Genomic DNA, 15190 nt, shown 5'->3' on the forward strand with positions numbered 1-15190 from the left:
GTATAGCAGCATGTTCTTGACAAGTGTTCCGCTCAATGCATGTGGGAATGTTTTTAATTGTATCATGTGAAGTGGAATAGGAGCTCCGGTGGGGACTGTGTCAGATTGTGTTAATATTTAATCCGACCTCACTTCTGTTTCCTCATGATCCACTGTATCGTAAGGGCACAATGAGAAAGCAACATTACAAGATGGATAAAGAGACATTGTAGCTCCAGGACGCTGTGTCACTCAGGATGTAGTGTTGTGAAAAGCTTGTGAAGACACTATTAGGAGATTCCACTTGTGTCTCTCCTCTCTGCCGGCGTGCAGTGTGCCCTGAACAGTGAGTGATATTATGGCAGCTAATGCTAATGCACTCGTTTCAGCTGATGTGCATCTAAAGAGAGCTGACTGACAAATTTAATGTAAAAGCAGGTAGAGAGGAAGAGTTGTGCGTGTGCCTGGGAAGAAAAAGGAGGACACAGCGGTAGCCTGTGGTCTGTGTTTGTGTGTGTGTTAGAGAGGGATGGAGGGTAGGGAAAGAGTGAGAGAAGGAGGGATGGAGGGGAGAGCGAGAGAGGCCTTTCACTTCCTCTGTGTGCACATCACGTCTCCTCTCCCTGAGCTCAATTACAGGATTGATACTCAGAGAGGAAACTTCATCATGTCGTACAGATGTCTTCACCGGGAGAAAGAGGGAGACGATGCATGTTGTCATTTAACGTGACATGGTCTGCGTTCATTCAAAACAAACAAAATGAGAAACAGTTGGACTATAGATTTCATTATAGGCTAATAATAAATATGGAGCACCAGTAAAGAGAGGGAACTCAAGGGAGGAGGACCGGTAAATACTTAACTGACGGAGGAATGAACTGGAGGTGGCCATGCCTGTTGGATAGAGAATTTAACAATTCTGCTGAGTGAATTAATCTAAAACAATAACTTGTAAACAATAATACTCTTTCAGTGAGCCATTCCGCTCCATCATAGTAAACATTTTTTATAACCCAGACAGCTCCATAAAGTGCTTTAGGCATCATTGGGCACAACCGTCATTAGTCAGTGCCTGTGTGTAAATGTGAATAAAACCACGGTGTCTGTGATGCTGCGCAGACACAAGCCCATATCTATTTTACACTGTTTCATTTCAAACGTGACACAAGCAGAGAACACACTCCACAACAATGGCCATGTTTTGCTTTAATTTGATTAGGTTTTGTCTCAGCAAATGCCAAGTCCTGTTTTGCCTCAAGAACATATCTCTTAATCACGTTCCATCCAGACTGTGTCTTTCATCTAAATCTCACAGCCGTGGCTCACACCCAACTTTATTTCGCTGAAAGGTAGAAAAAAAGAAAGCACACACACACACATATGTGTACACACACACAAGCATGCGCACACATCCAACAAGGGGGAATACAATGACAAAAGCCCAGCTCTCATCTCTGTCACATAAAGTGATGTTTTGTGTTTAGCTGTGTGCAACTGAGGTGTGCGTGCGTGCGTGCGTGCGTGCGTGCGTGTGTGTGTGTGTGTGTGTGTGAGTGTGTGTGAGTGTGTGTCTGTCTGCAGGGCTCAGATCCATGTTGTTTGGTTTGCTTCTCCATTAAGAGAGCTGTAAAGGAGAGGGAACAGATGGCTGCTGGCCCGCTCTGTCCTGCATCCTCTCACAACTGCCACACTTCCTGTGCGTCCATTAATCTTCTCTCACTACTCCTGCAGCACAACTTTATTAAAACAACTCAGGAGAGAGTGAACAACAAGCCCGCGCAGCTGTCAGGAGCAAAAGACAGAACCATTCGTCCACAGAAGAACGGCCTCGGATTTCTAGACGCATCTGTAAAACAGCTCAGAGTAGAATCTGGTTGGCTTTGAAGCCGGTCTCAGCAAAGCGCTCGCCGTACTGGAGACACAATAAATGCTCATTAGAACGCAGCTGGAGCTGCTGTTGTTGCGAAGTTCATAGGCATAGTTTGTCAAACTTAAACATGTGAGGCTCTCGCTGCCTGCCCGGGACAGACTACTGTTTCCTCCTGCTCTGAGAGCATGTGGGAAATGCAGTGTAATAGTAAAGTTTGGCCTGAGTGATGGCTTTGAGAACCCCATAAATACTAAAGCAGTCTGTCTTATAAACAGACTTCTCAACGTGATGGTACATGTTTGTTTTCATAAATGAATAAAATGGTTCCCTTTGCTAATTAGTGTGGACCTGTTAGAGGGATATCAAAATAACATTTTCACAAAACACCACATAAAGTGAGAGATAACACCTGATGCTATATCACACAAGGCCTAAATGTGTTGTCCTGCCTGATTGTTCTCTCATATATTACTATTTAGGTGGCCTGTGCAAATTTACATGTAGCGCGCTGTCATGACAAATATTCTGGGAACGTAGCTCTATTTGGCCCTGTGCTCTGTGTCCGTAGCAGTCAGCGGGTAAATTGAAAAATCAATTCCAATTTAAATTATTGGAATAAAGTACTCCAGGAGCCAGAGATAAAAAAAAAAGAAAAAAACCTTCTTCTTCTAGATCCCCTTTAATTGGAAAGTCATTTCTTCAGGGTATTCTAATGGTTCTGAGGGAAGATTGCAAAATAAAGTTGATGAGCTGGGGGGGGGTTAATAGCGCAGGCTTGTGTGTTTGTGTGTGTTCGACTGACCCTGTGTGTTTTCTTTGCTCTGCCACACAGTGTTCAGTCTCCCCCTCCCTTATGACAGAGGCACCAAATGAAGACTAATCCAGTGGGCTCACACACACTCAGACACACACTCCCTCACGCCTGTGGTCACTCGCCTCATCCATCTGCTATCTGGGGGAGTGTCGGGGGGCTCTTGGGTCAAACTAAATTAACCACCCCTCTCTCACAATTGTAAAAATGTAATTGACTTAATATAAGAAACCCTGGTGATTTGGATACTCCGGCTGTGAGTAATTTTGTGGAAGCTTACAGATGCCACTTCAGATCTGAAGCGTATTCAAAGTCTAATATTGTATTGATGTATCATGACATAAAGTGGGTGTTTAAAAATTCTACAGTAAGCTTTGTGGTTGCAGCTAATTTAATTTCTGAGCATTGTAGAGCATCTTTCAGCTCATTGGGTTTTACGGCGCGTAACTGTACTGTTTTGGTTCACTCTTCTTCACATCGTTTTGGCAACTAAAGGCAACTAAAGGCAGCTTAGTCAGCGAAAAAGCTTGAAAAACCCACTGTATGCTGCCTACCCAGCATTGCCTTCAGGAGTTGGTGATGACCAAAAGCAGAGCTAAAAGAGAGAGAATACTGGACTTGAATTTGTCAGATGGTCAGATACAAGACTTTAAATGAATGCTAATGTTGCTCCGTGTCTGTTTGACGTGTAATATTCAACTTGAAAGGTGATACTACCGTACGTCAATGTTGTGTTTACAGCTTGTTTTCTCTGCCTCCTAGTGGCCAAAAATATTGGTTATTGCAGGTATTACACTGTGCGCAATTCTGTAGCTGTAAGTGATTATCCAACATGGCCGAGTGACACATCAAAAAAAAAAAAATAGAATAGAATAGACAGAAGTGATGTATTATGACTTGTCTTAAAGTTTCTGGTAGTCATTAAAAGCGGAACATGTACCTGTGCGTTGGTTTACACATGAACTAGTTGAAATAGTTGTAATGAACAAGCTAATTGGATAGTTGTTAATTAAAATCATTACAAAATAATATATAAATTATCGAATCTCATCTCTGCTTGTGCAAAGACATCACCTCCGTCATTCCTGCTGTTTGACCATTATCACTTCAGTAAGCCTTAAATTGGCACGTCACAATCCACAGGGATCAACGTTGTCTGCATTAAAAAAAAAAATGTTGCAAATCAATCTGCCTTTCTTTCGACCCCTCTTGTGCCAAACTGGTCCGAGACCTTTCTGCGCTGCCTTGTTGACATTAAAGAAGCACTGCGCGGAGACATTTCCATTCAAGAAACTTGTTGACATAGTTATCAGACATCAAAGAGCCTTGTGCCATTTTGAAAAGGCCTTACGAGAGTAATGGAGATGTTAAAGGGCGTGTTGGCCCCAAATATCACAAAAGGATGAGAGGATATGAACATGCTTTGACTGAAAGACTGAAAGGAGAGAGAGCATGATAAAAAAAACAAAAAACCCCACTGAAATACATTCTCTAGAGAGAGAGAGAGAGAGAGAGAGAGAGAGAGGGAAGCGCTCGGCTCCATTTCCGCCTAAGAAGCGCAGAGTTAAAAGGTGGACCCTGTACAAATGAAACTCAATTTCACGCCACATTATCCCTCCCTGTTCTCTTTCCTGGCTTTCATTTTCATTAAGACCAGAGACAATCATAAATTAATAATTACTGCCGAATGTCTAAGCGCAGGCCGCAGTCCTAGCCCTCCCCTCGCCTCTGTGGTCTTCCATGTTCACGCTTGCAAAATGTTAATTTAGGTAATGTGGCCTGGCCCTTGTCAGATAAAACTGTTTTGTAGTTTCGCTAATACATAATGGTCTATCTGATTAGGTGACATTAGTCCCATCTTTCAGACGATCAGCCTGCACCTTCCTAATGTGTCTCTGCAGACTCAGGGCACCACTGAGTTATCAAGAGACATGCGATGTTACTGCTTTCACTAAATGGCCATCTCCTGCTCGTGCTGATGAGCAAGGAGTTAGCTCAGTCAGGGGTTGACAATGCAGTTGACAATATGCTGAAGTATAAATACAACTTTGTTTCTCTCTTGTGAAACTTTTTTATCCTTAGATAAAAAAAACATCCGTCAGCAGTGTCAGGAGAAACACGTTGCTTCAGCTGGTCAAGCAAGCGCAAAAGCAACAACAAATTGTGCAATGTGACGTTAGGCAAACCAACAGTGAAATAAGAGGCGGGATCATGCGGAATAATCATGTCTGGATGATGTCTTCATGAGCACATCTCCAAGTCAAACCAAGTAAATAAAGCACACCGCTCACACGGCTCTGAATGCTGTGAATATACAATCAGCGCTGTGCTTTCTACACCACAGCCAAGTCAAATGCAACAACACAGCTATAATGCACATTTGGTATTTAAAGCCTTCGTGCCTCATGGTCATATTTGTACTGAATTGAATTTATTACAAAATGTGCAGTGATATGAAACATGTAGCTGCGGGGCCTCTTCGCTCAGACGCCAATGCAGAGAAAAAAGGCATCAGATAGAGAAATAAACAGAATATCTGAGTAATAGCTGTGAACAGCCCACGTCTCACAAGCTTATTGGAGGCGAGTGGAGTGAATCTTTCGCTGCAGCAAAAAGAGGGAACGATTGAGTCATTAAATGGATAAAGTGGACGTGATGTCAGAGTTTCTTTCACTCCAGAGTGAGCTCAAGTTCCGAGTCTGAACTCGACGAGGAGCGTGGTTTCATGATTGATCGCCCATTGTGTGTCATATTGTTCTTTCAAGGTTGATTGAAACTTTAACCTCATTTTTAATAAAAAAGAAGAAAAGCTTGAAATATTTCAGGCCTTGGATTTTTACAATGCAGCATTGAATTATGCAGCAATCAGTCAATTATTCATCTCTGTGGCTGCGTTACGGCCATGCTTTAAAAAGCATGCAAAATGGGTACGGGCCAAGCATGCTGTGTCAACACATTTCACTCAGAACTGCTTACTGGAGAAATTTGTCTCTCAATGTCGATTTCATATTTTTTTTGATGCTGTTTTAAGAGCTGTACCTGTTATTGTCGTTCTGAAATGATCCCTGTGGATAACTATTGTGTCTCGAGAGCAAAACAAATAATGTCACTCAAGAACAGTCAGAACAAATTATAATTAAAAACACACACAAAGAAAAATGCATGAATAAAAACTGTCACATTTGCAAAACAGAATAATTTGACAACTGCAACATTAACGGAGAAGCTTCATCATTTCCCAACAGCGGCCTCAAAGCTTAAGTGTTATATGAAGTGAATATTAGGATGCGCGACCCTGCAGTGACTGTTGTGTATTCTATGGTGATATACTGTGAATTAGTGTCATACACTTGAAAGTACACATGAAATAATTTATTTACAGTGAGCTTGGTCACACCCTCATTTACATAGTTTGTCTAGGATTAGCCTGTGCATTTCTTTAAAAAAAAAACACACTCACACATGCAAGTCAAAGGGCACACACACACACACACACACTCGCATTCACACACAGTGAAAAGAAAGGAAAACTTACACAAGACATTCTCATCATTTCATTTGATTACTCATACATGTTTTTTTTACTGCTATACAAAGTGAAGAACAATATGCTCATTTATTTTTCTACAGTACAGTTTACCTGCAGTGTGTTTTTTTTAGGCAATACATAATACACAGAAACGAGTTAAAAGACTGAGGGCTGATTGTAAAGGTCTTAAAAACGAATACGGAAAAACACAACAATGATTCAGCATCGCAAAAAAAATATATAAGAAAAGGAGCTGCCCTCAACGCTTGCTTACATTTGTACCAGATCATCTTGAACTGATATGTTTGGCCGTCTCCGTGGCGATGATCTACATGTTTATGTGTTGGTGGCCTTTCCTGTGTCCAGCTGCGTCTGGCGTGTTAAACCAGTGTGTGACTTCTGACAGACAGAGCGACAGAGAAGCGTGTTCAAGACCTCGGGCAACACAGTTTATCATCAACATGTTAACTTTATTTGAATTTGAAGTACAATGAAGAGATGATTCGAGAAGCTATATAAGTTATCAGTGACAACAGACCTAGACACTCAGAACAAAAAGAACAAACACATCGTGAACATGGGACACTCCTCCTCCTCTCCTGATTGTAACACATAAGGTCTAAACTGTTTTGCAGTTAAAGGACTGACATCAACTTATGTCTAGAGAATATACACAGGTGTTTCAGCACCGAAATCCAAAAGTCTTCAGGGAAAGTAACAGGAAAATTATAACTTATTATGACTTTGTTTTCTTTCTTTTTTTTCATCAGGATATCATGAAACACTCAAAAAAGAAAAGTGTGTTTGTGTTGGTTCAACAGGGATTTGAGCAACGTAAATAAATCGCATTCAGTTTTTTGAAAAAAGTTGTGTCATGACTGATTGTTTCTCAAGCTGACACGTGATCAGAATTAGTCTGGATGTTTGTTTTTTCCTTTTTTAAAAAAGCATTGAGAGGTGCTGATTTTGAGTGTGTCTCATGACAAAAATGTACAGTAAATTCCAAGAAATATTACCTCTGTTACAAAGATTACAGTACTATTGACAGCAAAAGTCTTCATTTTGAAAGTGAAATGTTTGATAATTATGTTTTCAAAATCATCTGGGCTTGAGTGAGTCAACCCTAGTATTTGTTCAGCACAATATAGGATTTATTAAATATCATAATTCCAGGACAAACATTTACATGCCTGCATGCTTTCTCACCAAAATGGCAGCTATAGGAAAGAATGATGGCTCAGAAATAGAACAAAACAAAACTGTAGGTTTATATAAATGGTGGTATCGTTTGCCTAATAGCTCTACTGCATACACAATACCTCTTAACGTTATATACACATACCTTATCAATCCGCTCGGGTTCGATAGAGTTTTCCTATCATTATCATCAGATCTTGTATATACACAAATGGTAAAAAGGAAACTTGATTGTATTGTCATCTAATTTAGAAAACATGAGAATCAAACATCAGTCTTCTCTTTTTGATGAACACATGGATAGATTCACATTTTTTATTTCCTCTGACAAGGTTCATCTCCACGTGTCATTTTTAGCTTCTCAAAATTCAATTTGAAATACAAAAACAAAACTTCAGTCGAATTTCTTTTTCGAAGCTTTCTCGCTGGCTGAGATACAGTATAAAAATCTTCAGTGCTGAGAATTTATGAGTTATTACCAACAGTGTACCATGGGTACATTTTTACTGTGCTCGATATATATGTTTATCCTTCACGCTGGCCAAGCTGCTACGTCAAAACCTGCTTCATCAAACTATTTAATGTCGGCCTCTGTGAGAAAAAGACTTCTTATTCTACATTCAGACACAACCTCCTCAAGCATTTGAGTGAATACAGCATTTCCATTGAACTCCTACAAGCAGCTTGACTTCTTTCCTCTACTAAATCAGCCTGGTTAAGGGCTCTTGAGAATCTTCATGGGTTTTCTTTTCTTTCTTTTTTTTTTTTTTCTTCCTTTTTTTCTGAAATTTTTATTTCCTCCAGCTCCTCGCGGCCTTATCAGTACATCACTGTGGTTTTCAGGAACAGTCTTCCATCTGCAACAGAGGACACACAGGAGCCAAGGATTAGCCAACAGCGAACATCCTGCTGACGCAAATGCACTATTCAGGATGTGATTGTTGATGAAACGTAACTTCAAAATGTTGCCCTCTGGTCTTTCAATTTCAGCAGTGTTACTATGGATTCAGAAACTGATTTAAGGATAAGATTAAGTTAGCAACCGTGACAAATATGATTAAATATCATGTGCAGTAATTTACTTTATTACTTGCAACAAATATTTGTGTCATTTATTGGAGCACCTTGTTGGTGTCAGGTAGAAAGAAAATAACCAAAATACTTTACCCTTTGTATTTAAGATCACATACAGCACATCAGTCAGGACGCACAAATATAATTACACTGTTACATGCATATTTCATTACCAACAAAGCACACACGGCAAAAGCAGCTCTGATAACCACACTGGAAGCATCAGAATTGTTTGCCACATGTGTTTAAGACATCTCTACTGATACGCTTGTTTGAACATAGTACTGCACTCACGATGTAAAGCGCTCTCTAAGTGACATTTCCTGCATGGAAATAGTGTTTATTGAAAACGGCAGACATTCCTCTGCTGCGTTATCTCCAGACACCTTCAACCTAACGAGCTTTGTCCATTTCCAGTGAACACTCTTGTCTGAGTGTTCGCCTGAGCGAGCAGTGCTGCTTCGACGCCGAGCTGGTAAAAGCATCTGTTAGGCACAGCTCAGGAGCATGTTTGACGTTTATTACCTTCACAATTCCTCCGCCGGAGAATGCTACAGTAATGCCTTTAAAAGATCCACACGTCTCTATGGCAGCTCGCCTAAATAATTCAACGTTAAAGACAAACGCACACAAAGACATTTAGCAGCGCAAGTTGTTGGACATGACACCAGCCGCGCAGGACATCGGAGACAATGCTTGACTCTTATTCTGCAGAGACGTAGAGAATACACCTGGTTACAATGTCTGAAAGTGCTTTTGCCTCAGCTGGGAATCACGCTTTAAGCATCAGGTTATTTTCTATAATTAAAAAGATACTTTTTGCTTATTTCACCACCGAGAATTCAGCCACATTTAAAATCTGTACTCATTACGTTATCAATATTCTATCAATTAGGCCTGTTGTCCCTTTTAGCCGGTGTTTTATGTATTGTCGTGAAGAGTGGAGACAACAAAGGCTTGTTGTGTGTGTGTGTGTGTACAGTATGTGTGTGTTGGGGGGGTTGGGGGTGGTTGGGTGGTGTACAAACACACAGGCTAATTACCCAGCACTGCCGTAGGTCTCAAAGGCATTGCACTCTGGCTGCCTTTATTCAAGCAGCAACCACCGAGTTCAGTGTAAAAGTCATTACAGCATGAATGCAGCGCTACGAAGAGCAGACAGCCAAGGAGGGGGCCGGTGAGTGTTAAGAGTGTGGGCCGGGATACACAACTTGATACACACAAACACGCCTTTCATAACAACAGCAGATGAAACATCACACGCTCACCTCACAGTCTGTCTACCTGCCCCCCCCACCCCCACCCCCCCGAGTTTATAGGGGTGTTAATGAAACCGAAGACGATTTGATTATTTGACGGATGATGACATTTAATACGTCGTCGAGAGCAGGTTAGATATTGCAGCATTTTACCTCTGATAGATGACGATTATCACGAAAGACAGGGGAGTGTGTGTGTGTGTGTGTGTGTGGGGGGGGGGGGGTCTGATAACCAAATTGCACTAATTCAAATTCGTTTTCAAATCAGGGCGCGATATTAGTGCAAATGTTGAAACATCTGCTTTTCACACATGACGAGAAAAAATTGGTGACGTCTTGGCATGTTGTTCTATGAAAGGCAGTCTCATTAAAATATGTTAAAACTTTAGTATTTTTATATTCAAATCAAGATGAAAAGTTCATTAAAGAGAATAAATATTTCATTAGATGCTAAATAAAACAAAGGGAATTTTTGGCTTCTCTCAGCATAAAATTCCTTTGAAAGATTAATTAATACATGTAAATTATGCAAATTATGCCCATGCAAATATTTTATGAAGACAATTAAGGGATCCATTAATTACAGTCTTTTTTGCTTCAGTGACATTCATTCATTTAATTTTAATTTCACTTTAACTGTTTTGATGTTTAATCTTGCAACAAAGAACTTTATCTCTGCGCACAGGGTCGTGTAAACTTGCCGAACACATCGAGTGGGAAGCAGCAGGGAACCAGAGAAGATACTGGGGGAAGATATTCACATGTGCACCGTTGCCAGGCAGTACTGGCAAGGTACAGTCCCAGTAGCTCGCCTGCCTGTGAAAAGAGCCACGTTCCCACTTGGACCCGATTCAAAACACTGTAAAAGCAATTAATAAACACAGACTGTGTTAATATCGCAGAATTAGAGAAGTGTGACAAAAGACAAATAGAAATAATTAGTTCTCTAAAATTATGCCCTCATTATTTTTTTCCCTCTCCCTCTCTCCCTCCATTCGCCTCCCTCAGTTTGGAGTTGTGAATATACCCACACATTTCTCTCGGCTTTCATGCGAGTGATAGGCTCGTTTTTTCCCCTTCTGCTTGTGTAATTTATCAACATCATTTTTTGCCATTTGAGGTTAATTATACAGCGAGGCTCGCAGAGTAGAGCAGAGGAGACATGGGTGGCAGACAAATGCTTCTCTAATTGAACGAAAACACAAAATGCAGCCTGTTATTCAGTTTCCTCCTTCATGCCACTCTTCAAGGCAAGGATCAGAGTGATTGAGAGAAAGCAAAAAAATGATACGCTCTATGGCTGCATCACACTGCTCCTAACAGGGATTTTATAAAAAAAAAAAAGAAAAAACATTAAAAAAAGAAATAAAATCTAATTCTGTTTCATTTCAACTTAGATTATAGATTTAAGCGGCTGCTGTCGCTATAAGTGTAAAGCTTTAACACATTTAATTTGAAACAATTACACTACAAAAGGGCCAGCTCTTCATATAAGTGTAAAGAAATTAAAGTGGCTAAATATACTAATTTGGTATGAAATAGGGGGCTATAATTACGCTGTATCTAGAAGTTATCTTTATATTTAAATGATGACATATGGATTTCCTTTTTTGGGACATCAAACTGTTTCAGATCCCTGCAGTGACTGAATGACATTTAATTACGGAGGAGTCATCACTTCTCTCAGTACATTTTCTTTCTTTTTGCCCTTTCACAAAATATCAGTTCAAGTAGACTAATCAAACATTAAAGAGTTAAAAGGGACCCAACTTATTCTTGCACACAAAGATGAATATTTTCCACTTTTCACAGCAAATTACATGGAGCATTTTTCCGGATAAATTGGGACCTCTCCCACTGATAAGGGCGCTTCTGAGCAGACGCAGCTGAGGCGTATTAAAGGAAGACGTTCGAGTAATAATGAGGATATTCAACCTCTGCAAGGTGTCTTGTATCTGGGTAAACACAGATAGCAGACAGTCTACAGAGGTTATCACTGGAGCGCCCTTCCCCAAACACATACTGCACCCCCAAGGCTAACAAACAAACAAACCATTAAAAATGTACAAGGCTTATTCATAAAATGGATTGATTTGCCCCGTTTATTACTATCAAAGGGGGGATTCCACTGCTTTTTGTGGTTTTATGACTCATTAATGCTTCCTGAGCTGTAAACAAACCACTTCTTTCATTCTTTCCCAGCGACCTTCTAGGTTTGTTGTGTCACTATTTTATCTACTGTATTGTACAGAGTTTTGATCAAACAAGGATCTGTTTCCTTAAAGCATCACAGCCACTAAAAGTCAAGCAAAAGAACAATATTATTTCTACAGAAAACCAATGATCTTGACCTAGTGCTGTGGCCCAGATGGTGAGCTGTATGCCTGAACAGCAGGCACAGAAACACTAATGTTCATAAGCTGAAGCAGTGTGTGTGTGTGAGGGAGTGAGAGAGGAAGTGGTGTGTGTGTGTGTGGGGGGGGGGGGGGGGGCAGAGAGAAAGAGAGCAAGAGTGAGAGCCAGAGAAAGAGAGAGAGATTTATTGTCTCATCTGAGCCCCTGTACCTTGTATTGTCCTTTCAGCATCTGTTCTTCCACTGCTGCGGTCACTCTCCATCTCAGGGGTCAGAGAGTCTGAGAGAAGAGAGGGATCACCGCCGTTAAACATCCCTGACATCCACCTATCACAATGCCAGTTTCACAGCATCGGTCATTCAAAACAAGAGGGCTAAGCCTTCAAGCCATATCTCCAGAACTGTATGAGTGTACTGGATGAATTATGATTCTCTGTGTGCTTATTATCAGTGGTGGGAAAAAAAAAAGTGCTGCAATCCTCGATTCAACACTTTGGAATAATTATCTACTAAAGGTGTGAGCCTGCATTCAAACGTTTGCTTAAATAAAAGCCAAGATGTGTTGGTAGCGTGTGTCAAAGGTGAAAATGTACTCAGATTTGACTTTATGTATGAAAAATATCTGCATCACTCACTGGCATATTAATATGAAATCTTCTGACACACTGGCGACTTTAAACTCGGACATTAAATCATATTTTATGAGCTCATCGTGTTTTGTATGCAAAACCTAAACTCTGCAAACCAGCTAGTAACTCCTGTCAGACACAAGCAATGAACAATAACTGTATTTAAGTTTAGTGCTTGAATATATGTGGTTAGTTACAATAACTGAAATGTCCTGTAAATATGAATTACATGATTTAACTCTGGATGAGACATTTTTATGTTTTGCTGTGTGTACTCAGGGCACAGTAGCACTGATTAATCTGCAGCTATTTTGATAATCAGTTAATTTGTCAAGCAAACATTTGAATCCAGCTTCTAAATTGTGAGGCTTTGCTGCTTTTCTCGGTTTCCTATCATTGTAAACTGAACATTTGAGGGTTTTGGACTGTTGGTTGGGCAAAACAAGGCATGTGACGACATCACCATTAGACATTTCACAGACTAAATGATTAATCAAGAACATAATGGAGACATTAATATAAAATGAAAATAATCATAAGATGCAGTCATTGCGCACAGCATGCAAAACTTCATATGAAATAATGGGAATGGAAAGCAAACGTAAAAAAGTTGCACTTTAGATAAGATAGTATTCATATTTTGAGTGAAACAGCATTATTATGTATATAATATTATATACATATATATACATAATATATATATATTATGTTTTAGAGTTTGAGATCACAATATTTGCTTTGGGTTTATCTCCTGAAAATCTAACATTTTGGATTGACACATTTGCTTTTCTCCCCTCATTTGTCCCACTAGAAACTGTGGAAGTGAAATGTTCAGTAGGAGTGTCTCACTGTGGAGCGTCTGACCGTTGAGTGAACGCATGCTGTCAGAGGGCGAGGGCTGCTTCAGGGTCTGCTCAACCTGCTCTCTCCTCTTGGATTCATACTCCAGAGCTTCTTGGAGTTTCCTCTTGGCCTTCTTCTCCTTCTTCAGACGCTTCTGAATGATTGCTAAGAAGGGGAAAAGACCACAGTGACAATAAATGAGCAATGGGGCAACTGAAATCTGATTATCGTAGCTACTGCATTCTTGCAGGAAAAGATAATAACGTCATTTTTAAAAGGGAAATCAATTAAACCTAAATATTTTATAATATATAAAGACCTTCCTTAATAAAAGAAAATACTGACTGCGACTTAACAAACTGCTAGAGGGAATCAAAGCAAATTGAAAAATGTATTGGGATATTTTTCATGAATTTCTCTCATTAAACATAAACGACACAGTTAGCGTATGAAGCTGATGCATTTAACATGAGACTGAGAGTGAATTTCTCTAAGTTAATGTGTATTACCAATTACGTTAACTGACTAAGAGCAGGAAAACCCGGCGCTAAGCAGATCACTGTACGTGTAACCAAAGAAACATAGCCGCTTACTGTATGTCAGTGTTTCAACGAGAAACATACACGCGGAACTGTGTATGTACAATCAGGAGCTATCACGTCTACATGAGCACAGGCCTGTGAAGTCTGAGCCGCTGAGAAAACACACACATTTACGCGTGCCCACACACACACACACACACACACACACACACACACACACACACACACACGGCTGACAGGAGGATTCAGCGCCAGGTAGTCGTCAGGCAGTACCTCTGTTCTTCTGCTCCATGGCGAGCTGCTTCTCCAGAGTCTCCCTCAGCTCTCTCTCTCTGAACAGCTCCATCTTCAGCTCCGTCTTCTCCAGCTGCACCTGCTTCTCTTGAGCCCGCGCATTGTCAATTGCCACTTTGAGCAGGCCCTGTACAAACACACACACACACACACACACATGAATATATACACTTGGAGACATACAGAAAAACAGGAGAGAGGGGGGGGCAGGGAAAGAGAGAGTGATGTGGGCTATTTAAGAGCTTCAAGATGAAGTGACAGCAAACCACACTGAAAGTATGTCACAGCAGTTCTTTGTGCTGCCCACAGTAGTGAAGCAGAACACAGGGCCAAAAGCTGACTGCTGCTACATGATTCCTTTCAGGCACGTATTACACGTATTACCACCTTGCTGGTCCTTTTATCTGCAAAGACGTCATTATCGTTCAGCTGCTCCCACAAGATCTAGAAACATGAACATAGATCTACCCGTTTTTGTACTGATCATTTTTTCAAATAATGATAGCTGATGTGAGAGTGCTGAGTACGTCTGACCCCTTTTGGTCAAAGCTGTGAAATACAAGCGTAGATAGATGTTTCACTTTCTCACCGAACCAGAGAGACATTCGCCTGATTGAGACGGTTGAAGGAGAAAACACCACCAAGGGTTAAGAAAGAGCTCCCCTCTTGGTCAAAGCTCCAGTTCTACTAAGCAGAGGTGAAGGTTTATAGGCAAGGTCAGCATTACTCCACAGACTCTTTATATCTTTATGTTTCTTTCTATACTTCTCTTACATCTTCCCATTTAACTACACAGCTGACAACTGTAA

At 40.5% G+C, this 15190-nt stretch overlaps 1 protein-coding gene across 3 annotated transcripts in view; it reads right to left on the reverse strand.

The window, feature by feature from the left end:
• Positions 1-6017: 6017 nt before the first annotated feature.
• The window catches only part of dachd (dachshund d), a 90944-nt gene continuing 81771 nt past the window's right edge, over positions 6018-15190 (reverse strand). For 2 of the 3 annotated variants that reach the window (XM_070914514.1, XM_070914513.1), the window contains exons 8-11: positions 14361-14508; positions 13552-13710; positions 12285-12353; positions 6018-8243 (exon numbers count right to left, since the gene is read on the reverse strand). In XM_070914514.1, the coding sequence (XP_070770615.1) occupies positions 8206-8243; positions 12285-12353; positions 13552-13710; positions 14361-14508 (414 nt within the window). In that variant the 3' untranslated portion in view covers positions 6018-8205. The remainder of the gene's footprint in view (positions 8244-12284; positions 12354-13551; positions 13711-14360; positions 14509-15190) is intronic. The other variant, XM_070914515.1, reaches the window with a different exon arrangement.

Source organism: Enoplosus armatus, chromosome 11 (genome assembly GCF_043641665.1).
Source record: "Enoplosus armatus isolate fEnoArm2 chromosome 11, fEnoArm2.hap1, whole genome shotgun sequence".
NCBI lineage: Eukaryota > Metazoa > Chordata > Actinopteri > Centrarchiformes > Enoplosidae > Enoplosus > Enoplosus armatus.